General features: G+C 44.0%; 1 protein-coding gene across 1 annotated transcript in view; it reads left to right on the top strand.

The window, feature by feature from the left end:
• The window catches only part of LOC124595169 (farnesol dehydrogenase-like), a 53,002-nt gene extending 26,281 nt beyond the window's left edge, over positions 1-26,721 (top strand). Inside the window, exons 2-6 of the mRNA XM_047133782.1 lie at positions 292-457; positions 11,124-11,253; positions 11,338-11,467; positions 15,642-15,788; positions 26,575-26,721. Coding sequence (XP_046989738.1) covers positions 292-457; positions 11,124-11,253; positions 11,338-11,467; positions 15,642-15,788; positions 26,575-26,628 — 627 coding nt within the window. The 3' untranslated portion in view covers positions 26,629-26,721. The remainder of the gene's footprint in view (positions 1-291; positions 458-11,123; positions 11,254-11,337; positions 11,468-15,641; positions 15,789-26,574) is intronic.
• The last annotated feature ends 204 nt before the right edge of the window (positions 26,722-26,925 follow it).

Raw genomic sequence — 26,925 nt, 5'->3', positions numbered from 1 at the left:
CCTGCCTGGCTTCAACTCTGGCTCTGGCCCCAGCCATTTTTGCTTGAAAATCTTCTCCACACCCACCTGGAATATCATTCTCTGGAATAACAGAGTTAATCTGCATGTTCACATCAAGAGCTGACGAGGTCACAAATACCATGATCTTGCGTTTGCTTTCGTCTCGTTTCCAAGGCGGTATATATAGGAGTGTAGAATTTTGACTCAATTGAAGTACTGAACCTGTGGTCGGATATTGTGCAGGGAATCCACACATTTAAGACAGATTTTTGGTATATTTTTTGGTTTCAGGCCATTGCTAAGTCCGACTCGTACCCTGGCAAGCTGCACGCAGTCCAAGCAGACCTGCGCAAAGAGGAGGACATACAGGCGGCCTTCCGCTGGATCAAGGACAACCTCGGCCGCGTCGACATCCTGGTCAACAACGCTGGCGTCTTCTCTGACTCTCAGATTACAGGTTAGTCTGCACAGACCAAATCAGCATATTTAAACTTTGCCTCTAGCACATACGTGAAGTAGTCATTGAGGTATGACCATCTCATCAACATGTCAACACGGCAGTATGAGTATCTGATATTTGAAGCAAAACAACACAAAGATCGGTAGCTTACTCAATATGTATACAGGGTGTTACAAAAAGGTACGGCCAAACTTTCAGGAAACATTCCTCACACACAAATAAAGAAAAGATGTTATGTGGACATGTGTCCGGAAACGTTTAATTTCCATGTTAGAGCTCATTTTAGTTTCGTCAGTATGTACTGTACTTCCTCGATTCACCGCCAGTTGGCCCAATTGAAGGAAGGTAATGTTCACTTCGGTGTTTGTGTTGACATGCGACTCATTGCTCTACAGTACTAGCATCAAGCACATCAGTACGTAGCATCTACAGAATAGTGTTCATCACGAACGTGGTTTTGCAGTCAGTGCAATGTTTACAAATGCGGAGTTGGCAGATGCCCATTTGATGTATGGATTAGCACGGGGCAATAGCCGTGGCGCGGTACGTTTGTATCGAGACAGATTTCCAGAACGAAGGTGTCCCGACAGGAAGACGTTCGAAGCAATTGATCGGCGTCTTAGGGAGCACGGAACATTCCAGCCTATGACTCGCGACTGGGGAAGACCTAGAACCACGAGGAGACCTGCAATGGACGAGGCAATTCTTCGTGCAGTTGACGATAACCCTAATGTCAGCGTCAGAGAAGTTGCTGTTGTACAAGGTAACGTTGACCACGTCACTATATGGAGAGTGCTACGGGAGAACCAGTAGTTTCCGTACCATGTACAGCGTGTGCAGGCACTATGAGCAGCTGATTGGCCTCCACGGGTACACTTCTGCGAATGGTTCATCCAACAATGTGTCATTTCAGTGCAAATGTTCTCTTTACGGATGAGGCTTGATTCCAACGTGGTCAAATTGTAAATTTTCACAATCAACATGTGTGGGCTGACGAGAATCCGCACGCAATTGTGCAATCACATCATCAACACAGATTTTCTGTGAACGTTTGGGCAGGCATTGTTGTTGATGTCTTGATTGCGCCCCATGTTCTTCCACCTACGCTCAATGGAGCACGTTGTCATGATTTCATACGGGATACTCTACCTGTGCTGCTAGAACTTGTGCCTTTACAAGTACGACACAACGTGTGGTTCATGCACGATGGAGCTCCTGCACATTTCAGTCGAAGTGTTCGTACGCTTCTCAACGGCAGATTCGGTGACCGATGGATTGGTAGAGGCGGACCAATTCCATGGCCTCCACGCTCTCCTGACCTCAACTCTCTTGACTTTCATTTATGGGGGCATTTGAAAGCTCTTGTCTACGCAACTCCGGTACCAAATGTAGAGACTCTTCGTGCTCGTATTGTGGACGGCTGTGATACAATACGCCATTCGCCAGGGCCGCATCAGCGCATCAGGGATTCCATGCGACGGGGGGTGGATGCATTTATCCTCGCTAACGGAGGACATTTTGAACATTTCCTGTAACAAAGTGTTTGAAGTCACGCTGGTACGTTCTGTTGCTATGTGTTTCCATTCCATGATTAATGTGATTTGAAGAGAAGTAATAAAATGAGCTCTGAAACATGGAAAGTAAGCGTTTCCGGACACATGTCGACATAACATATTTTCTTTCTTTGTGTGTGAGGAATGTTCCCTGAAAGTTTGGCCGTACCTTTTTGTAACGCCCTGTATATCTCGACCAACTGAATGGCATACCTGGCAAGTTTGGCTTCGTTTATTTTATCAGCTTAGTAGTCTGTATGTTGCTTGTATCATGCGATCATCCGCTATAATGCTAAGAAAGTCAGTTTTGGTGCAATTCTACTAACATAATTACGATGCTTGGATCAACAACTAAGACAACTATGTGAGCTTTATCATTTAACAGGGGAAATTATTTATTGATTGGAAGACGCCCATATTGAACCCGAAGGAACAGCAGTAGTGATTTTACTCTATGCAGAAAATAGTTATGTATGGCAACTCCATTAACTGCCAACGGCCTTGCCGCAGTGGTACCACCGGTTCCCGTCAAATCATCGAAGTTAAGCTCTGTTGGGCTGGGCTAGCACTTGGATGGGTGAAAATCCGGTCTGCCGAGCGCTGTCGGCAAGCGGGGTGCACTCAGCCCTTCTGACGCAAACTGAGGAGCTACTTGATTGAGAAGTAGCGGCTCCGGTCTCGCAAACTGACATACGGCCGGGAGAAATGTGTGCCGACTACGTGCCCCTCCATATCCGCACCCAGTGACGCCTGTGGACCGAAGATGACACGGCGGCCGGTCGGTACCGTTGGGCCTTAATGGCCTGTTCGGAAGGAGTTTAGTTTAGTTTTAGTTTTTCCATTAACTACTTCTTCCCAGTTGCAGATAATATGAACCAATTTTAAGTTGCAACGCAGAAGACAAAAAAAAAAAAAAAAAAAAAAATGGAAAAATGTTTTGTTATACACAGCCAAATTCCTCAGATGAAATAGAATCCAAATAGGTAACAGTTTTTTCGTTTCATCTTAATACGTAGTCGTTGGAATGGTAGATGGCACATATAGTGAAATACCCTTCTGGATTTCAAATTGTAACTAACGTAGAATCCCATATTCACTGCCATACAGAACTGTTCTTTTGAGAAGGACATTAATAATGAAATGAGTCGAGATTTATTAATAAATCTCTTTATTACTTTCTTAAAAATTACCTAAAAATCATATTTAATCTTTATATACAAAAGGCAATGCCCTAACTCACTGACTCATCATCGCCCAGCCCAAACCGCTGAGGACAGAAACTTGAAATTTGGGTAGGGTTTTTATCTTATACTGTAGGCGTCGTTTAAGAAGGGACTTTTCGAAATTCTAGCCCTAAGGAGCTGAAACAGGGGATGAGCGGTGTTTTGAAAACATGTCTCTGTGAAGGCAATTTTCAAGGCAGATCTACGAAAATTGGTATTTATTTCCTGGTCAGAAGTAAAGAAATACGTATATCAGCATTTCTGGAAATTTAAGCTCTGTCAGAGTGAAAAAGTGGTAGATAGTTATTTTTTTTAAATAATTAGTTATTAACGAATTACAGTACTTAAGTTTTTTTTAAGTTGCATCTAAGAAAATTGTTTTTTTTTTTTTTTTTTTTTTTTTTTTTTTTGGAAAATCAACCCCTAAGGAGACGATATACGGGATCAAAGCATTATTGAAGCCAAATCTATGAAAATTTGAATTTGACTTCTTAGTTGGAAATAAAAAGTACACATTTCAAACAGTGGAAAATCCGGGATGGAATGTAACAATATTATGAAAAGGGTAGTTGCTATCACCATATAGCGGAGATGCTGAGTCGCAGATAGGCACAAGAAAAAGACTGTCACAAAATAAGCTTTTGGCCAACAAGGCCTTTATCAAAAATATACGACAGACACAAATACACACACAGTCACGCAAACGCAACTCCTCACACACACATATGACCACAGTCTCTGGCAGGGTTCAGCTAGTTTTATGAAAATATTTCATTCTGAAAGCATTTTTAAAGCTAAATCTATGCAAACAGGTATTTGGCTTCTCATTTAGAAATGAAAAAATGCGTGTTTCACTGTGTTTGGAAATTCGATCCTTAGGAGGATGCGAAGTAGGGCCAGACTGATTCAATGACTCATCGTCGCCCAGCCCAAACCTCCTAGGAGAAAAACTTGAAATTTGGAGAGGGTTTGGACCTTATCGTTTAAGAAGGGACTGTTCGAAATTCTCCTCATAATGGGGTAAAATATAGGACCAAATGCTTCTTTAAAAAATGTTGCTATTAAGGCAGTTTTGAAACTAAAACTAAGAAATTTTGTATTTGGTTTCTCAGTGAGAAATATGTAAAAAAAATATGCGTTCAGCATTTTTGGAAATTTAACCGCTAAAAGGGTTAAATAGGGGGTGAAAGTTTTTTTGAAAGTAAATCATTAGTGAAGATCTACTAAAGAATTTTTAAACCAATATCTATGAAAATTGCTATTGACTTCTCGGCTGGAAATAAAAATAATACGTATAGCAGTAAGTTTGTAAATTTAACCCCTTAAGGGGGTGAAATAGGGAGTGAAAGGTTTTATGAAATTATTTCATTATGAAAGCATTTCCAAAGCTAAATCAATGAAATTTGTGTTTTGTTTCTCTGTTAGAAATAAAAAATTACGTTTTTCACTTTTTTTGGAAACTCAACCCCTAAGGGGGTGAAACAGTGGATGAAAATTTTTAAGCAAATATTTCGTTATATTAACAAAAAATTATAAGCTAGATCTATGAAAACTGATATTTCATTTCTAGGTTAGATACAAAGAAATATGTGTTAGGGGATGAAAGTTTCTACGGAAATATCATCACAAGAAAGCACAAGGCATAATTAATAAAAGCCTTGGACTTTAGCAACCGGAATCGCCTTTTGGTAAGAAGCACATTCGTAAAAGACCATTCTTCTGTAGCTTTAAGGCTAGTCGAATAGTTTAGAAGGTATTGCAATATGTCAACAATATAAAAATCCGATTAAAGAAAAACAGAAGAAATCTGTGCAGACCATACAATCCAAGCGAACGAAGCAGCAGCCGCTAAGCTAGTCTGCTTACAAACATAAATCGTGAAAGTGACGTAATAAGTTTAACGTAAGAGTCTTCAATTTATTGTTGTTTTTTACATATTTGACAACACATCCTTTCTAAATATTGGTTCTACGATGTACAGTTGCTAATTTATAATTCTCTTCATTTAAGATTTCTATTCTTGCGCATAAACAGTCTTGGACAGGCACAGTTTTTTGGGAAACTTGAGTTTCTCCTGGTGTATAAAATGTTCGAACAACTTATTGGAATGCAACCGGGCGACGTCTTCAACAAATGTGGTGGACTCTCTTTAAATTTTTGGATATGAGATACTACCGATAACCAATAATGTATAGACATTCCCTCATAAACCAATAATGTAGAAAAATTAGGTAATGACAACAAAAGACAAAAAAACTGTTTCAGGCCTAATTTTGTTAGAATAATTATTCCTTAAAACATGCTTTCATTTTACGGAACTGGATAAAGAATACCACTGACCGTGGCACAAAGATGCTGAAACCTGTTTGAGTTTATGTGATAACAGTTGTTTGCATAGCAGGCGGTCATGATATCCAGTAATCTTACACATTTTCATTTCCATGCAGCACTTTCAACTTACATATTCCTGGTATTGTATGAGTTTGTTAAAAACCGCACAGTTGGGAACACTAGATAACACTAAACAGGTTAACATGGTGGAAGAGTGTGTCTACTGTGCTGAAAGTTGTTTTTAGTATTACAGGAAGAACAACAGTTTTACCAGCAGTGCAGCAATAGAAAACGTAGAACAGAATCAGTAGACACAGTAAGTAATAAAACATATACTGAGCAAAGGGTGCATAGGTCAGAAATATTTGTAAGTGACATACTGCAGCACATAACATTACTGATAGCCAAAATGACAAAATTGTGGCTGACGAGTATGAAATTTAATAAACATTGCTCTTACGTTAATCTTCAAGGAAAAGTAGTGATTTTGTACGAACAGCTTCTGTCGGATATTTGACGCTAGCTATTTTTTTACTTGGTGAGACTGTGGTCGTGATAAGATGGGACTGAAATTGGAGTTTACTAGGAACATTCGCATCCTTTCTCTACATCCTTGTCAAATGGAACGCTTTGTTAAATGTTCTGCACGAAAGGGGAATTTATATTCATCACCCTTGAGTAGGGCTAGAAAACATTCAGATATAATGTATATATCGCCTGCATTATAGCACTGGGGCGCGACGTATTTATAGACCTTTGCTGTGAGCAAATGGAAATCGTACAGAAATGTTTGCGTTGTGGTCTTCAGCCTGAAGACTGGTTTGATGTAGCTCTCCACAATACACATATCTTCCTATGGAAGCCTCCCTATCTCCGAATAATTACTGCAACCCACATTCATTTGAAGCTGCTTATTGTACTCTTGTTCTTGTTCTTGTTCTTGTTCTTGTTCTTACTCGACAATTGCACTCCCTACCACACCCACCCTCCCACCCACCCACCCACCCACACACACACCCACCCACCCACCCACACACACACACACACACACACACTCTTCCCTCCATTACTCATTTTACGATTCCTTGATGCCTCAGGTTGTGCTCTATCAACTGATTCTTTCTTTTAGTCAAATTGTGCCACAGTTTTTTTCACCATTTGATTCAGTACCTCTTCATTAGCCATTCGATCTGTCCCTCAAATCTTCAACATTCTTCTGTAACACCACATTCCAAAAGCTTCTGTTCTCTTGTCGTCTGAACAGTTGCTTGTCAACGCTTCAATCCCATACAAGGCTAAGCTCCAAACATTTAAATTTTTATTAGATTTTAACAAATTTCCCTTTTTCAGAAAAGTTTTTCACGCTATTACCAGTCTGCATTTTATATACTCTCTACTTCGGCCATTGTCAGTTATTTTTCTGCCCAAATAGTAAAACTCAACTACTTCTTTTACTGTTCCATTTTTCTCATCACTTGGTTTGATTCTACTATACTCATCACCTTTGATTTACTTTCATCGACGTTCCTGTTATAAGCGCCTTTCAGGACAATGTGCATTCCATTCAACTGATCATGCAGGTCTCTGCCGTCTCTGGCAGGATTACATTACCATTGTCGAACCTGAAAGTTTTTTCTTCTCTATGAACTACAAATCACTTCCCAAATTTCTCTTTGGTTTTCTTTACTGCTTAGTCAGTGTACGAACTGAATAACATTGGGAGCAAGCTGCCACCATGTCTCATCTCACTCCCTTCTCAACGACTGCTTCTCTTTCACTACCTTCGATTCTTTGTAACTTAGTCTTGTTTCTGCGTCAATTGTAGATGACTCTGTGCTTCCTGCTACTTTCAGAAAGAGTGTATTCTAAGCATCATAGAGCAGCAAACATAGGTACAAGTTGCACACAGTCTACACAGTCATCATACGAGTTTGCATTTGGGGTGTAGTTTGCAGCTGATATGCACTGACACTTCGTTGACTCAGTGTCTGCACCCAACCTCGATTCATTTGTCCAAAATACAACACAAAATGATCGGGGACTGTCAAGTCAGGCTCACGGCACTGAATGATGCAAACGCAGTAACCTACATACAGATAGTGCTGAGCTCAAACACTGGGACCACAGCCGCGACATTGGAAACCACCTCGCAGCGTTGTGGACACGCGACGCGGTAAGCGAAGTACACAGAGCGACTCAGTTGCCCCTACCTGAGGGTTTTATGGAACCCGCAACGCATTCAAAAACCACACGTGTAATTTTCATATTGTCTCGCCCGTTATGCGTAAACAATAAGTTCTACAGAAAAAAATGAACAGGATCCACCTGTACATCTACATCTACATCTACCTCCATACTCCGCAACCCACCTGACGGTGTGTGGCGGAGGGTACCTTAAGTACCTCTATCGGTTCTCACGTCTATTCCAGTCTCGTATTGTTCGTGGAAAGAAGGATTGTCGGTATGCCTATGTGTGGGCTCTAATCTCTCTGATTTTATCCTCATGGTCTCTTCGCGAGATATGCGTAGGAGGGAGCAATATACTGCTTGACTCCTCGGTGCAGGTATGTTCTCGAAACTTCAACAAAAGCCCATACCGAGCTACTGAGCGTCTCTCCTGCAGAGTCTTCCACTGGAGTTTATCCATCATCCCCGTAACGTTTTCGCGATTACTAAATGATCCTGTAACGAAGCGCGCTGCTCTCCATTGGAGCTTCTCTATCTCTTCTATCAACCCTATCTGGTACGGATCCCACACTGTTGAGCAGTATTCAAGCATTGGGCGAACAAGTGTACTGTAACCTACTTCCTTTGCTCATAGAAAATTTAATGTGCTTAAATTTTGTACTGGGATACGTTTCCGTTGGAGGCCACAGTTTTCAAATTACTCAAGAAAGACGCGTTTGAAGCTGACTTTTGTACGTTTTTGTTAAATAATTCGAAAATAAAGTACTCAAGCAAAAACATATCCCCATACAAAATTTAACTACATTAAATTTCCTACAAAAAAGTCCTGCTCGCTTTTCTGTAGGCTTTATAGTTTGAGCATATTTTATAGTTTGAGCATATAGAGTGAGAGAATGTGAAGATCATATGTGTGATGTTTGAAGACGTTGCAGTTGCATAAAACCCTTAGGTAGGCGGAGCTGAATTACTGTGTATAAGTAGAGCAGTGACGAGTGGGAATCACTCTAGTGACGATACGAGCTGCAAAAGGGAAAAGGCACTGACATAACCGACTTTGGCAAAGCACATATTATTATGGCCTGGCCCCCTGAAACGAGCATATAGGAAAAGGCTAAGCTGGTCGGTTGTTCCCATGCTGCTGTCGCGAGCATGTGTGGAAAATGACTGAAGGACGGCGAAATTATGAGTAGACAACGAGGTGATGGACGTCTGTGCCTCGATGAGAATGGAGGCTTGCCGACTCTGTTAAGCAGGATAGGCGGCGACCTGTGGCAGATATGACGACATAGTACAATGCTGGAGCAGGCGTAAGTGTTTCAGGAAACACTGTTCAGCGCGCATAGGCCTTCACAACAAATGAACTGCCCGTCTCCTCATGTTCACACAACACTATCGACAAGTACGAATGCAGTGTACACGGCGCATCGAGATAAAACCAGCTGGCCGCGGTGGCCGTGCGGTTCTAGGCGCTTCAGTCAGGAATCGTGGAACTGCTACGGTCGCAGGTTCGAATCCTGTCTCGGGCATGGATGTGTGTGATGTCCTTAGGTTAGTTAGGTTTAAGTAGTTCTAAGTCCAGGGGACTGATGACCAAAGATGTTCAGTCCCATAGTGCTCAGAGCCTTTTGAACCATTTTTTTGAGATTCCTTGTCACACCAGATCGATGGTCGTCTTCGGATACACCGTCATCCAGGCTAATAGCTGATCGAAATATGTACCACGCCAAAGACGCAGACCCATGGTGGCAGTATTTGCTTATTCACATGGGCTTCCGTGGGATCTGTGGTAGTAATCAGAGGCCTCATGATAGCTGTGGACCACATTAACATTGATATGGACCACCTGCATTCCTTCATGTTGTATTCCCGACAGATGTTGCATGTTCCAGCAGGGTAACTGTCCTTGTCACTAGACCAGAATCGTGCTACATCGGTTTGAGTAGCATGATAGTGAATTCGAGTTGATGTCCTGGCCACCAAATTCACCTGATCTGAACCCGACGGAACAGGCGTCAGAAGCGACTTCTAATCAAGCTGCGGGCCTATGGGGTATCGTCTCAGTTGTGCGACTGGATTCGTGATTTCCTGTCAGGTAGGTCGCAGTTCGTAGTAATAGACGGCAAATCATTGAGTAAAACTGAAGTGATATCAGGTGTTCCCCAGGGAAGCGTCCTGGGACCTCTGTTGTTCCTGATCTATATAAATGACCTGGGTGACAATCTGAGCAGTTATCTTAGGTTGTTCGCAGATGATGCTGTAATTTACCGTCTAGTAAGGTCATCCGAAGACCAGTATCAGTTGCAAAGCGATTTAGAAAAGATTGCTGTATCGTGTGGCAGGTGGCAGTTGACGCTAAACAACGAAAAGTGTGAGGTGATCCACATGAGTTCCAAAAGAAATCCGTCGGAATTCGATTACTCGATAAATAGTACAATTCTCAAGGCTGTCAATTCAACTAAGTACCTGGGTGTTAAAATTACGAACAACTTCAGTTGGAAAGACCACATAGATAATATTGTGGGGAAGGCGAGCCAAAGGTTGCGTTTCATTGGCAGGACACTTAGAAGATGCAACAAGTCCACTAAAGAGACAGCTTACTCTACACTCGTTCGTCCTCTGTTAGGGTATTGCTGTGCGGTGTGGGATCCTTACCAGGTGGGATTGACGGAGGACATCGAAAGGGTGCAAAAAAGGGCAGCTCGTTTTGTATTATCACGTAATAGGGGAGAGAGTGTGGCAGATATGATACGCGAGTTGGGATGGAAGTCATTAAAGCAAAGACGTTTTTCGTCGCGCCGAGATCTATTTACGAAATTTCAGCCACCAAATTTCTCTTCCGAATGCGAAAATATTTTGTTGAGCCCAACCTACATAGGTAGGAATGATCATCAAAATAAAATAAGAGAAATCAGAGCTCGAACAGGGAGGTTTAGGTGTTCGTTTTTCCCGCGCGCTGTTCGGGAGTGGAATGGTAGAGAGATAGTATGATTGTGGTTCGATGAACCTTCTGCCAAGCAGTTAAATGTGAATTGCAGAGCAATCATGCAGATGTAGATGTAGATGTAGATGTAGATGTAGATGAACGACATGTGGGACGCTGTCAGGCGTCAGTTCCACACCGACAAAGCACAAGCCTGTAATTCGCGTTTCTTGTGCGTAGATATGTGGTACGACGTACCCCTGAAAACATGACAACGACTTGTCGAATCAATGCCATGCTGGACAGCATCTGTATTTCGTTCTAAACTTGGACCAGAAGGCTATTGAGCATGGTGGTCGTAGTGTTTGAGCTCATCAGTGCACAGTGCTGAAACTTGCAATGTCAGGTCAGACCTATCCTGGGTAATGCGTGTGTCTGTGTATGTGCAGAGGGCAGCACAGAGGAGTTCCGCCGCATGCTGGAGGTAAACGTGCTGGGTCTGACGCTGTGCACCAAGGAAGCCGTTAACCTGATGCGCGCCAAGGGCATCGACGACGGCCACATCGTCAACATCGGCAGGTAACGCTCGCCTCTCTTCTCCCACCAGCCTGCTGCTCACGCTAATCATTGCCTCATTACTACTTTTGTGTTGTGTGCTTGCAGCGTGGCGGGCCACTGGCTACCCCTTATGTCGGAGGGGGCCTTCTACTACGGCACCAAGCACGCGGTCAGGGTGCTGTCCGAGGGCCTCCGCCGCGAGTTCCTCCAGCGTGACTCCAGCATGAGGGTCACTGTGAGTACTCCCACCAACTTAGAATCTCTCCTGAAGCACTAAACTCCAGTATTTCCTGGCACATTGTAGTACCTACATCTTCATACATATTCTACAAGCACCCACACAGTGCGTGGCGCAGGGTATCCTGTACCTCTATTAGTCTTACACTTTGCTATTCCCCTTGGAAATGGAGGGAGGGGAAACGACTTCTGTATGCCTACGTATGATCCCTGATTTCTCTTCTCTTCATCGTCCTTACGTGACACATACACTGACATGAGAATGTAAGACGTCGCTTTGTAAACCCTAGACCGTTCACAAACAAATCTGAAATACAGTAATTGCTCTATATATATTCAGGATCAGCAGGGAGTGTCGACGAGCAGGAAGCACTAACTTCCCGTACACTGAGGTGGCAGAAGTTATGGGATTGGGACATGCACATATACAGACGGAGGTAGTACCGCGTACACAAGGTTTAAAAGAGCAGTGCATTGGCGGAGCTCTCATTTGTACTCATGCGATTCACTTGAAAAGGTTTCCAACGTGATTATTGCTGCACGAAAATGGCTCTGAGCACTAAGGGACTTAAGTTCTGAGGTCATCAGTCCCCTAGAACTTAGAACTACTTAAACCTAACTAACCTAAGGGCATCACACACATCCATGCCCAAGGCAGGATTCGAACCTGCGACCGTAGCGGTCACGCTGTTCCAGACTGTAGCGCCTAGAACCGCTCGGCCACTCCGGCCGGCTATTGCTGCACGACTGGAATTAACAGACTTCGAACTCGGAATGGTAGTTGGAACTGTACTCATGGGACATTCCATTTCGGAAATAGGGAATTCAATATTCAGAGATCCACAGTGTCAAGAGTCTGCCGAGAACATCAAGTTTCAGGCATTACCTCTCACCACGGACAATGCAGTGACCGTCGGTCTTCACTTAACGACCGAGAGCAGCGGCGTTAGCGTAGAGTTGTCAGTGCTAACAGTCAAGAAACACTGTGGGATGTATGACAAATGTATCTGTTAAGATAGTACTGCGAAATTTGGCGTTAAAATGGGTACGACAGTAGACGACCGAAACGAGTGCCTTTACTAATAGCACGATATCGCCTGCAGCAGCTTGTGCCACATTGGTTGTACCCTAGAAAACTGGAAAACCGTGGCGTGGTCAGATGAAGCTCGATTTCACTTGATAAGAGCTGATGGTAGGGTTGGAATGGGGCTCAGCCCCCACGAAGCCATGGACCCAAGTTCTCAACAAGGCACTGTGCAATCTGGTGATGTCTCCATAATAGCGTTGGCTGTGTTCAAATGAAATCGACTAGATTCCCTAATACAACTCAACCGATTATTGACTGCAAATGGCTATGTTCGGCTACTTGGAGACCATTTACAGCAAACAACTGTGGACTTTTTATGGATGAAAATGCGTCATGTAACTGGGCCACATTTTTTTGTGATGGGTTTGAAGAAAATTCTGCACAATTCGAGCAAACTATTTCGCCACTCACATCGCCTGTTCTTAATCCCATCACACGTTCAAGGGACATAATCGAGAGGTCAGTTCGTGCACGATACTCTGCACCAGCAACATTTTCGCAGTTATGGACCGTTATGGGAGGGGGGCGGGGGGGGGGGGGGGGGCGGGACACAGCATTGCTCAGTATTTCTACGGGAGACTTCCAGTTGCTGCATTACGTCGGGCAAAAAGAGATCCGACACGATATTAGGAGGTGCCCCATGGGTTTTGTCACCTCAATTTAAACTGGTAGCAGTAGAACCGTTCAGCAGTCGGTTCGTATTTGTAATCACTTTTTGGTAAAAACATTTGTCATCATTCGGTATAGTTCTTACGTTTTTACGGAGCGTCAACCCACGGCCATGGTGACCCACTTAGCCGGTACGATGTGCCTCGTCCTGCGACACCGTTTCAAGAACCACCACCGCTCACTGACTCAACTGCATTTGGCAACAATATCTCTCGCTGGATGCACTCGGCGCTTAACAGTCGGTTCTGTACCTAACCTCGAACTGTGCCACCAAATATTATTACCTCTGAGTATGAGACCGTTGATCCCTTACAATGTCAACAAAGTACTCGTGAATTCTGTTAGGTAAACTTAAAGAACCCGTATCTGCGTAAGATTGCTCCGCCGTTATACTGCCACTAACGTACATTTTATTTAGCGTAAATAATAATAATTAGGTATGGCTCAAAAGCCTGTTGCAGGATTTTCAGTTGGACGCCACTCCGGCGATTAGAGATCGTGAAAACGCGGTAAGAGAGATTAGGGTGCGTAGAGAGGCATAGAGACACTTTTCCTTCGCTCAATACGCGAATGGAGTAGGGTAGAAAATTGATAATATTGGTACGATGTACCCTCCGCCATGCACTGTACAGTGACTTGCTCAGTATAAATGTCGGCGAGGACTGGAAAAGAGTGCACGTCACACCTGTTTTAGAGGAAGGATAAGAAGAGGAATACAAGGAATTATAACCGCGCGGGATTGCCGAGCGGTCTGCGGCGCTGCTGTCATGGACTGTGCGGCTGATCCCGGCGGAGGTTCGAGTCCTCCCTCGGGCATGGGTGTGTGTGTTAATTTAGGTTAAGTAGTGTGTAAGCTTAGGGACTGATGACCTTAGCAGTTAAGTCCCATAAGATTTCACACACGTTGAACAAGGAATTACAACCGACTAGTATTAATAGGCTCATTAGATTGCTTCAGTTACAATGTAGACTCGATGTTCGCAATCGCGAAGTAATAACATACACACAGACTAGACATTAAAAAATTCTACTAGCCGGTCACTGTTGTTGCCTGAGGCCTCAGGCAACAACAGTGACCGGCTAGTAGAATTTTTTAATCCTATATTGCAACCTGACGACACGCAAGTGATATAATTACGGGTTTCGACTTATTAAGGAGCCATCATCAGGTGATTTGAAGACGTTACACATTGACTCGTCAATTGAATCAAACATATCTGCACTCTGTTTGTTTCAAATACCGCGAGCGCCTGTCGGGGTATCTTCCATCTTCCATCACCTGATGATGTCTCCATACTATCCTGAAACAGGTAATTGTATCACTTGTCTGACCTGTGGCTGACATTGTTGTTCTTGTGGTCTTCAGTCTGAAGACCAGTTTAATGCTGCTTTCCATGCTACTCTATCCTGTGCAAACCTCTTCATCTCCGAATAACTACTGCAACCTACATCCTTCTGAATCTACTTACTGTATCATCTCTTAGTCTTCCTCTACGATTGTTACCGCCCACGCTTCCCTACATAGTGTATGCTGCTAGAATGAGGAAACGAAAGCGGGAACTCTTAGTGGAGTTCACTCAGACGTCATTGTTTCCTTTATAACAGCATTGGCACCTCTCCATTGCAAAGTATCACCACCATCCTTGTCATAATGTTTATCCCTTGCTACCTAAAGAATTCTTCAGAACTTGTCTATGTTTTCTGGCCTTCAGCTCTTCACAAGCATGTTGATCAGATCGTCCCATTAATATTTTCTTATTTCATCTTTTGGTAACTTTCTTGGACCACCTCCCATTAATTCACCTGACGCTATGCTACTTCCACCTATCTTCCATACTCACTACAGTCGTAATTAAGCCTTCCTCTTCAGTATATTGCTTGACCTGTTTTTATCTTTTACTGCCCCTCCTGCTAACTACCAACATGCATCCCTACAACCGTCGCTGAACTTGTACCGGGACTGCAGACACGCGCCTGCAAACAAACAAACAAAAGCTTAATTAGGAACCTCTGTTTTTGGAAGTGATAATTAAAAATTTACTGGGCAGCCTCGTATTTTGTTTATTTTAAAATGAAGTCTCGCTAATGTCGTTAGGGTTGCTACATCATCTGTACCTACGTGTAAACTGTATCGCCGGCCTCTGTGGCCGAGCGGTTCTAGGCGCTTCAGTCCGGAACCGCGCTGCTGCTGCGGTCGCAGGTTCGAATCCTGCCTCGGGCATGGATGTGTGTGATGTTCTTAGCTTAGTTACGTTTAAGTAGTTCTAAAGTTCTAAGTCTAGGGCACTTATGATCTCAGATGTTAAGTCCCATAGTGCTTAGAGCCATTTGAACCATTTTAAACTTATCAGAAGTTTACCTGGATGGCGTAAGTAACTGTGGTCCGTAGTCGTGTTGATTTTGCTTCGCCTTTCAGGAGATCAGCCCCGGCCTGGTGGCCACGGACATCTTCGACAACCTGCAGCTCTTCTCGCGGGAAGCGATGCTGAAGCATCCGCACATCACGCCGGAGGACATCGCCGACGCCGTCATCTACGTCCTGGGCGCCCCGCCCTCTGTGCTGGTACGTAGGTGTCCACTCTAGAAACTTCCCAACACCGAAACGAGAGCACCCGGTCCAGAGAGTGAACTGCGTGCCATTCCACTAAACCAGCTACTCTATGTCATTTAAGTAATCCTTCACCCATATACACTCCTGGAAATGGAAAAAAGAACACATTGACACCGGTGTGTCAGACTCACCATACTTGCTCCGGACACTGTGAGAGGGCTGTACAAGCAATGATCACACGCACGGCACAGCGGACACACCAGGAACCGCGGTGTTGGCCGTCGAATGGCGCTAGCTGCGCAGCATTTGTGCACCGCCGCCGTCAGTGTCAGCCAGTTTGCCGTGGCATATGGAGCTCCATCGCAGTCTTTAACACTGGTAGCATGCCGCGACAGCGTGGACGTGAACCGTATGTGCAGTTGACGGACTTTGAGCGAGGGCGTATAGTGGGCATGCGGGAGGCCGGGTGGACGTACCGCCGAATTGCTCAACACGTGGGGCGTGAGGTCTCCACAGTACATCGATGTTGTCGCCAGTGGTCGGCGGAAGGTGCACGTGCCTGTCGACCTGGGACCGGACCGCAGCGACGCACGGATGCACGCCAAGACCGTAGGATCCTACGCAGTGCCGTAGGCGACCGCACCGCCACTTCCCAGCAAATTAGGGACACTGTTGCTCCTGGGGTATCGGCGAGGACCATTCGCAACCGTCTCCATGAAGCTGGGCTACGGTCCCGCACACCGTTAGGCCGTCTTCCGCTCACGCCCCAACATCGTGCAGCCCGCCTCCAGTGGTGTCGCGACAGGCGTGAATGGAGGGACGAATGGAGACGTGTCGTCTTCAGCGATGAGAGTCGCTTCTGCCTTGGTGCCAATGATGGTCGTATGCGTGTTTGGCGCCGTGCAGGTGAGCGCCACAATCAGGACTGCATACGACCGAGGCACACAGGGCCAACACCCGGCATCATGGTGTGGGGAGCGATCTCCTACACTGGCCGTACACCACTGGTGATGGTCGAGGGGACACTGAATAGTGCACGGTACATCTAAACCGTCATCGAACCCATCGTTCTACCATTCCTAGACCGGCAAGGGAACTTGCTGTTCCAACAGGACAATGCACGTCCGCATGTATCCCGTGCCACCCAACGTGCTCTAGAAGGTGTAAGTCAACTACCCTGGCCAGCAAGATCTCCGGATCTGTCCCCCATTGAGCATGTTTGGGACTGGATGAAGCGTTGTCTCACGCGGTCTGCACGTCCAGCACGAACGCTGGTCCAACGGAGGCGCCAGGTGGAAATGGCATGGCAAGCCGTTCCACAGGACTACATCCAGCATCTCTACGATCGTCTCCATGGGAGAATAGCAGCCTGCATTGCTGCGAAAGGTGGATATACACTGTACTAGGGCCGACATTGTGCATGCTCTGTTGCCTGTGTCTATGTGCCTGTGGTTCTGTCAGTGTGATCATGTGATGTATCTGACCCCAGGAATGTGTCAATAAAGTTTCCCCTTCTTGGGACAATGAATTCACGGTGTTCTTATTTCAATTTCCAGGAGTGTAGTATTTAATAAGTCGAGACTGGAAAAAGTGACATGAGTTATTTACAAAAGAATGGAAAGATTGGTAGAAGCCGACCTTGGGGAAGAACATTTTCAGTTCCGGTGAAAAGTACTAACCCGCGAGACAATGACCATCCTACAACTAATCTTACGAGGGTCACTCCAAAAGAAAGGCACACTATTTTTTTTTTTAAATCCATCTTTCATTCTACATGTTTGAAAGTTTTACAGTGTGTAGATACATCCTTTAGGAACAATATTTTCATTTCTACACATAATTTCCATCCCTCTCAACTGCCATCTTGGAACCAGCGCCTGTATACCCGCACGGTAAAATTCTGGACCAACCTGTTGGAGCCACTGTTTGGCAGCGTGCACAAGGGAGTCATCATCTTCAAACCTTGTTCCTCGAAGAGAGTCTTTCAGTTTCCCAAAGAGATGATAGTCAAATGGAGCCAGGTCAGGACTGTAAGGCGGGTGTTTCAGTGTCATCCATCCGAGTTTTGTGATCGCTTCCATGGTTTTTCGACTGACATGTGGCCGTGCACAGTTGTTCAACAGCAAAACATCCTGCTTTTGCCGATGTGGTCCAACACGACTCAGTCGATCTTGAAGTTTCTTCAGTGTCGTCACATATGCATCAAAATTTATGGTGGGTCTACTTGGCATGATGTCCACAAGCAAAAGTCCTTCAGAATCGAAAAACACTGTAGCCATAGCTTTTACAGCAGAAGATGTGGTTTTGAATTTTTTTTCTTGGGTGAATTTACATGATGCCATTCCATTCATTGCCTCTTCGTCTCTAGTGAAAAATGATGGAACCAGTTTCACCTGTCACAATTCTTCCAAGAAACTCATCTCCACCATTCTCGTACTGTTCCAAAAGTTCACCACATACGGTTTTTCTTGTTTCTTTGTGAGCCACTGTCAACATTCTGGGAACCCACCTAGCACAAACCTTTTTTAATGCCAACACTTTCAGTATTCTGCAAACACTTCCTTCCTCTATCCTAACGTAGCGTGACAATTCGTTCACTGTGATGCGTCTGTCAGCAGTCGCCAATTCGTTAACCCTCTGCACATTGTCTGGAGTGTGTGCAGTACAAGGCCTGCCGCTGCGAGGACAATCCTCAATACTGCCGTGCCCGCTTTCATCAAATAACCTGCTTGCCCATCGACAGCAGCATCTCCATACACCTTTTTCAACCTCTTGTGGATGTTTCTCACTGTCTCGTTTTCACAGCACAGGAATTCTATGACAGCACGTTGCTTCTGACGAACGTCAAGTGTAGCAGCCATCTTGAAGGCATGCTGACATGCTGTGACGGCGCCACTCACGGGAACAGGTTGAACTAAGTTTGAAAACAAGCGGGAAGGATGTATCTACACACTGTAAAACTTTCACACATGCAGAATGGCAACTGTATTTTTTCAAAAATAGTGTGCATTTCTTTTGGAGTGACTCTCGTGGAAGATACGAGGGGCGTTCAGTAGCTAATGCAACACATTTTTTTCTGAAAGCAGGTTGCTTTTATTCAGGATTCCAATACACCATATTCCCCCCCCCCCCCCCCCACACACACACACTTTTTTCGTTACAAAATCCTATTTTTCAGTATAACCTCAGTTCAATGGAGTGGCCTTACATCACCTTACTAGGAGGACTTATATGCCCTACTGTACCACTCTACTGGTCGATGTCGGAGCCATCGTCTTGCTGCGTCAATAACCTCCCCATCATCTGCGTACTTCTTCCCGCGGACTGCGTCGTTCCTTGGGCCAAATAGACGGAGGTTCGAAGGTGCGAGATCCGGGCTGTGGGGTGGACAACGAAGAACGGTCCAATGAAGTTTTGTGAGCACCTCTCGAGTGTACAGACCTGTCTGAAGCCTTGCGTTTTCACGGAGAAGGATAAGTTCGTTGCACTTTTGTGGTGACTAACACGCTGAAGTTGTTTCCTCAATTTCTTGAGGATAACACGTAAACTTCAAAGTTGTTCGTTGCATCATGAAGGAGGACACCAAACAGAATAACCCCTTCAGAGTTCCAGAAGGCCGTCACCGTGACTTTACTGGTTGAGGGAGCAGGTTTGAACATTTTATTCGGAGGAGAGGTGGGGTGGTACCACTCCTGTTTGAAATGATGAAGGCACGTTTCATCGCTTGTGACGATGTTCGAACAAAAAACAGTCACGATCAGCCTCATAACACGCAAGCAATGTCGCACCCATGTTCCCTCGTTGCTCGTTATGGTCTTTTGTTAGCGGCGAGGAACACAATGGGCACAAACCTTTGAGCACCCCAACTGGCAGACGAATGTGTCAGCACTGCCGACAGAGACGCCCAGTTGAGAGCGAGGTGTTTGACTGAGAACCATCTATCACCTAGAGTGAGAGTCAATTATTCAAAAACAGTCTTAATCGCATTTATTATTATTATTATACCGTCAACCGGTTTCAACCCGACGTAGGGGTCATCTTCCATTGGTCGACTGCTGGCGGTGTCACTCCTGTCATTCCTGCCGTTATGTAGACAAGAGTGACACCACCAGCAGTCGACCAATGGAAGATAACCCCTACGTCGGGATGAAACCGGTTGGCGGTACAACAATAATAAATGCGATTAAGACTGTTTTTGAATAATTCATTATCATACTAATCGCTGCTTCCTCTCCACAACCATGTTGTCCAAAAAAATAGAGGGAGAATGTCCGCATGTTCTGACATTGCAGGAGTCACGACTGTGTGCGGCTGACCGGCACGAGGGAGATCGTGCAGATTTTCGTGACCATGTTGCGATGTTAAACTGATGCCTCGCCCAACGAAGCACCATACCTTTGTTCACTGCCAGGTCTCTGCAGACATTCTGCAAGCGCCTATGAATATCTGCGATGCTCCGGTTTTCCGCCAAAATAAACTCAGTGACAGCTCTTTGCTTGGAACGCGTCCCTGTTACAAACGCCATTTTGAGGTTATGTATAGCGCAGCCACCTATTGGAACTACATGAAACTATAGGGGCTGTCGTACGATTTTGCCACTATGTCCCACAACAAATTTGCATTTTTTCAACCGAAATTGGCCGAGAAAAAATTTGTTGCATTACCCCTTAGAGACTCCTCTCGTAGATTGAATAAAGTGAAACTTACTTTTTAGCATCTGTAGTTTTAGAGAGCTGTTGACAATGTAAAGTGGAATATGTTTCTTTATTGTGGGACCTGCGGCATTTATTATATCACAGGAGGACATTATGCACCCCCTGTCGGTCCCCCCCCCCTCCACTTCGTTTTTCCTCTCCTCACCCCTTTTCCCCCCTCATCTGTCCAGGTCCCCCCCCCCCCCCATCTGCCCTTGGCTGTGGTGAGTCATCTTCGTGCCAACTTTTTAGTGCAGTGTTTCAAGTGAATGTTAAGTGTTGTGCGTCTTTTCCGAAGTGTTGTGAACGGAAATCATACTGTCGCTGGGTGTGATTTTTATATCTCTCGCGAACAGAAACTAGACCGTCGCCGTGTTTTTTTAATTGTTTGTCTACTATTTTACCCGTTCTGCTTCCTGTGTATTTTATTAGCATCGCCAACCCTTTGTTTTGTGTTTGAACTTTCACAATTTTCCACCATTTTACAATTTATGTTGGCGTTTTTGTCCCCTGCTTTTATTGTTTATTATCTTCTTCTTATGTTTTAAAAATTCTGTAGGCTGAAGAGCGGCGAACTAAGCTGCTACCAGCCCGCCCCCTTCGGGGTAAATCGAAACTCAATAAAGAAAAAAAAGAGACATTATGCAGACAACTGGTAGACAGTACGCTGCTTGATATTTTATTTTGGTGTATAAGCTTAGTTTGGCTTTATTGCCTTCAACAGCACACGTCCTGACGTTGTAGATGGACATATGTTAACTATGACTAAACTGTTATTGCTGGTCTGTAGCTATTGGATGTAATTTCTTTTTTCAGTAACGTTTTATGGTAGACAAAAGTAAACTACTAGCTGTCAAACTTAAATTTCCAGAACTATCAAAACAACAAAAAACGTCTTATAATATACTTGCAACAACTTTAAAATGTTACTGAAAAAGTATTACACTTAACAATTACAGACAGCAGCAATAGTTCACTCAAAGTTGACATATACCCATCTACAACGTCAGGACACGTGCTGATGAAGGCAATAAAGCCGAAATAAGCTTATACACTAAAATAAAATATCAAGAAACATATGGTCTACCAATTCTCTGGATTACAAGAATATATTCTGAAGGTGTTATTGTTGTAACCTTCAATCCGATGAGTGGTTTGATCGAGCTCCCCACGCTACTGTATTCTGTGCGAGCCTCTCTATCACTGCTGGAAGTTCTGCAGTCTACATTCATGAGACTCTGGTTACTGTGTTGGTCTGCTTCTGCAATCTGTAGCACCCGCCCCTCCCTCCATTAACAAATTGAAGAATCTTTGATGCCTCAGAGCGTGTACTATCATCTAATTCCTTCCTTTAGTCAAATTGCGCCGTAAATTCCTTTTCTTGGTTCAGTACTTTCTCATTAATCATCAGATCTCTCTACACACCAATCTTCCCACTGAAGGCCGCTAGAACAACATAACGTATTACGCGAGAAGTATGATTTAATTAGCTTGTTAAACATACTGGTCGTAGTTTTCTCTTTCATTTTCTTGCGAAATTTAGAACGCAGTTTGACTCCTTCGTAGAAAATGCTGGCTTTGTTTCATTTTCTCGATGCGTTTATGTTAACTCCGGCTCTCGCACCAATCCGATCTGTTAGTGTGATAATACTAACGTTTATCTTAACGTGCATAATGGATTGATAGATTTTCTCAGATAGTACAATCAGAAACTACAATTCTTCAATTAGATTTTTACCTGTAGCCGAAATATTGGTTTCTCCTTACTATTCTTATTGCTCTTTTTTGCACTTTGAGTGTTACTTCTTTTTTATCTGTAAAATGTGATACCACAGCTATAAACTGAGTGTAAGTAAGACTATTATGCGACTGCAATCCACTTGTTGCAGCCTAGCGGTGACACCAGTTTGTGCAGAATCAGATGGACTGTACAAAGTGATATGAATAATATTAAAACTTGTGAACGGAAACAGAATCTTTGTAAATGGACCAACTACCCGTTTCTCACGAGTTACAACTTGTTTCCGACTTGTAATGAACAAGCACATGTCATGCGCAACAGTCGAAGTGAAATGCATCCATTTGTGCTGCTTGCCTTATAAAATCACGTACAAAGATTCGATTTTATTGAGATCAGGAGATTGATGAGGCCAAACAAGGTGTTGGACTTCATGTTTTTTAGTCATCGGTCTTCTGACTGGTTTGATGCCCTCCCCCCCACCCCCCACCCTCCCACGAATTCTTCCCTTGTGCCAACCTTTTCACCTCAGAGAATAGCAATTGCAACCTACGTCGTCAATTATATGTTGGATGTATTCCAATCTCTGTCTAACTCTATAGTTTTTGCCCTCTACAGCACTCTTTAGTAGCAAGGAAGTCATTCCCTGATGTCTTAACAAATGTCCTATCATCCTGACCCTTCCGCTTGTCAGTATTTTCCACATATTCACCGAGCGAGTTCGCGCAGTGGCTAGCACACTGGACTCGCATTCGGGAGGACGACGGTTCAATCCCGCGTCCGGCCATCCTGATTTAGGTTTTCCGTGATTTCCCTAAATCGCTCCAGGCAAATGCCGGGATGGTTCCTTTTAAAGGGCACGGCCGACTTCCCTCTCCGTCCTTCCGTAATCCGACGAGACCGATGATCTCACTGTTTGGTCTCTTCCCCCAAACAGCGCACCACATATTCCTTTCCTCCCCGATTCTGCGCAGAACCTCCTCATTCCTTACCTTATCTGTCCACCTAATTCTCAGCATTCGTCTGTAGCACCTCATTCCAAATGCTTCGATTCTCTTCTGTTCCGGTTTTCCCACAGTCCATGTTTCACTATCATGCAATGCTGTACTCCAGACGTACTTTCTCAGAATTTTCTCCCTGAAATTAAGGCTAATGTTTGATACCAGTAGTCTTCTCTTGGCCAGGAAGGCCCTTATTGCCATTGCGAGTCTGCTTTTGATGTCGTCCTTGCTCCGTCCGTCACTGATTATTTTACTTACTAGGTAGCAGAATTCCTTAACTTCATCTACTTCGTGGCCATCAATCCTGATGTTAAGTATCTCGCTGTTCGCATTTCTTCTGCTTCTCATTACTTTCGTCTTTCTTCGGTTTCCTCTCGATCCATATTCTGTATTCATTAGATTGTTCATTCCATTCAGCACATCATGTAATTCCTCTTCACTTTCACTCAGGATAGCAATGTCGTCAGCGTATCTTATCATTGATATCCTTTCACCTTGAATTTTAATTCTACGCCTGAACATTACTTTTATTTCGATCATTGCTTCTTCGATGTACAAATTAAACATCAGGGGGGAAGGGGGGAGGGGAAGACTACATTCCTGTCTTACCCCCTTTCTAATCCGAGGGCTTCGGTCTTGGACTTCATCATCGGACGGCAAAGAGAAGACCAAGACTAGAGCTTCATTGAATCCTAGCCACACTTCACAATAGAACGGTGATAGTCAACACGATATGCTTGCTGGCACCCTCTAAACGTGAACACGTTGGATACATGATGGACCCCAGTTCATACCTACACCGGATTGAAGGCTGTGCTGTTGACAAGTGGGATCTGTTGCCTCATTTGTTTTTCCGCGCATTCTCCCCTCCTACTGGAGAGTAAAAGAGTAAAGCATGACTCCACAGTCCAGGCAACCTTTCTTTTAAAGAGAAATTCGTTAACGTAGAGTGTAGATTTAAGTGTCAGGAAGTCCTTTCTTAAAGTATTTGTGTGGAGTGTACCCATCAATGCAAGTGAAGCATGGATGATAAACAGTTTAGATAAGAGGAGAATAGAAGCTTTTGAAATGTGGTGCTACAGAAGAATGCTGAAGGTTAGATGGGTAGATCACGTAACTAATGAGGAGGTACTGAATAGAATTGGGGAGAAGAGAAATTTGTGGTACAACCTGACAAAAAGAATGGATCGGTTGGTAGGACACATTCTGAGACAGCAAGGGATCAACAATTTAGTACTGGAGGGAACTGTGTGGGGTAAACATAGTAGAGAGAGGCCAAGAGATGAATACAGAAGGCAGATTCAGAGGGATGTACATTGCAGTAGCTACTTGGAGATAAAGAGGCTCGCACAGGATAGAGTAGCATGGAGAGCTGCATCAAACCAGTCTTCGGACTGAAGACCACAACAACAATAATGTTGGGAATGAGATTTATTCGCGAATGACTGGGAGACTTCTAGATTACTCGGCTTCCTATATACTTAATCCTATGCCTACCAGTTATTGCTTTGCGACAGGACCTTATTTAGGTCGACCATCTACTTTGTCAGTGTGACAACGCAACCATGACATTTCCTGGTACCTACTAATCTCTGGCTGTCACCTTCAGTACTTGGTGCTGAATAGCAAACGTTTCCCATATTCCACGGTTTTGCGATTACCATCGTTGCCGACCCACGTTGTACCTTTGTTTGAAAAAATAATAATTCTAACCAACATTTTGTGGAGGTAACCAACGTATTAAATTCTGGTGCCTCCCAGCGCTGTTGCAACTTTGACCAGTCACAGTTTTGTTATAGTTATTTAGTGACGAACTGATCACCGATAACACTAATACCTTCTGAGCTACAGCTATAAAACGCTGCTAATTTATTTCGTACGCTACTTGATACGTTTATGTTCTGTGCTTCTTATAGTGTTTAATCTCTCAAAGTTGTTCTTTTTCGTTTGTAAGTATGTAGTTCAGCTCATTACAGTTTTTGCTGATGGTAAGAATTTATGTGTCTCTAAAATTATGTTCTGTATATCGCAAGTCCTTATTGCGAGTCAACTTTGGAACTAAATAAGAAAATCATGTTTGATTACATTATGTAACCAGTGGCAATTAAGGACAGTCATATTCTGCTCTCAGCCATAGAAATATGGAATCTGAGTCCTGATAGACCGACCAGTGAGTGCTATATCAGCTACCGGATGGATTATTAAGTGAATAGTACTCTGACGGTGATCATGTAAGTGATGATCAGGCATTTTCTCGATGTGGCTGTTGTCAATGGAAAAGCCAGAACGAATTTAGAATTCATCTCATTGTAGGGCTTATGGGGGCAATCAGTGTATTCGCTGACAACAAAAACACATAAAACGCTACACGTCAGATGCTGCACACCATACGTTCCACACTGAAAGAGTACACACCATTGCAAAGGAAAAATCGAAAAGGTGTGCGCCATGTAGCGCAGTGCGACATCCCAATCATAAAAAATGGATGTACCTGACAGGTGGTGTTTGACTCCGTACGAACACAACAAGAACTGCTTTTTACAGCATCACAAAAACTGAACAAACCTGATTTACCAGTGGTTTCACTGCGAGACCACTTACAACATACACACACGCGCAAAATTTCCTCTGAAAGTAATGAATAAATAACGTTGATCTGACATACACCTGGTTGTACCTGCGATAAGAAAATAATAATTCTAGCAAGTGGAATGGAATGATCGTATTGCATTGATGGCCAGGAGTCCCCCACCTGGGGAAGTTCGGCCGCCGACTTCCAAATCTTTTCAGTTGACACCACAGTGGGTGACTTGGGTGTCGATGATTATGAAGTGATGATGAGGGCAGCAACAGCACGCAGTCCCCGAGTGGAGAAAAATCTGCAACCCTGCTGGGACATCGAATGTGGGCCCGCTGTATGGTTGTCAGATGCACTGACCACTCAGCTAAGGTAAAGGACGGTCGAACAGATATTTTCTTGCTGCTAAACAGTTAAAATCTGGTGCTTCGCAGCACTGAAGCAATCTTGTTCAGTCACAGCTTTGTGATACTCATTCAGTGATAGAATTATCACTCATTACCCAGACATTAACACCTCCTGCGCAACAGCCATGAAACGTTGCTAATGACATTCCGAACACTACTTTACAAGTTTCAAAATATAATAGTACTGTTTCCTAAACTTCTAACAACCCTTCTCTCTCCCTACGAGAAAGAGGGCCACCTCTATTTCCTACTATTTCGCGTATTGTTCTGTCTGAGAACGTAAATTCTTTTTCCTGTTTGAAGATGCTGAAATACCATGCCGCGGTTGATGTCCTGCAATTGCTAGCTGAGGCTTGTCAGAGATCACTTTCACGTTTCAGGTGCACGAGATGATGGTGATGCCAGTCAAACAAAAGATGCTGACCGACATGTAACGGACACACTGTCTCCTTGCCGTGGGCACCTCACTGCACGCCGTTATGTTGATGTACATTGTCAGCATGGTCAAAATAAATTTATAATACCGACCTTCTCAATTTCTTCTTAATTTATCACCATGTTTTCCTACGTAACACATTATTTTCCACAGTGAATTCTTCGGCATTCATTATGAAATTTGGGACAAGAATATTTGGAGCTTTCGCCGAGGAGGGGTGACTTACTGAATATATAAAGTGGTTATATGTACTTAATTTTGTTTATTTAAAAAATCTGGATGATGCTTATAAGCT

This window comes from Schistocerca americana, chromosome 2 (genome assembly GCF_021461395.2).
Source record: "Schistocerca americana isolate TAMUIC-IGC-003095 chromosome 2, iqSchAmer2.1, whole genome shotgun sequence".
Lineage (NCBI taxonomy): Eukaryota > Metazoa > Arthropoda > Insecta > Orthoptera > Acrididae > Schistocerca > Schistocerca americana.
Note: the sequence above shows the minus strand (reverse complement) of the source record. Positions and strands in the feature narration are given on the sequence as shown.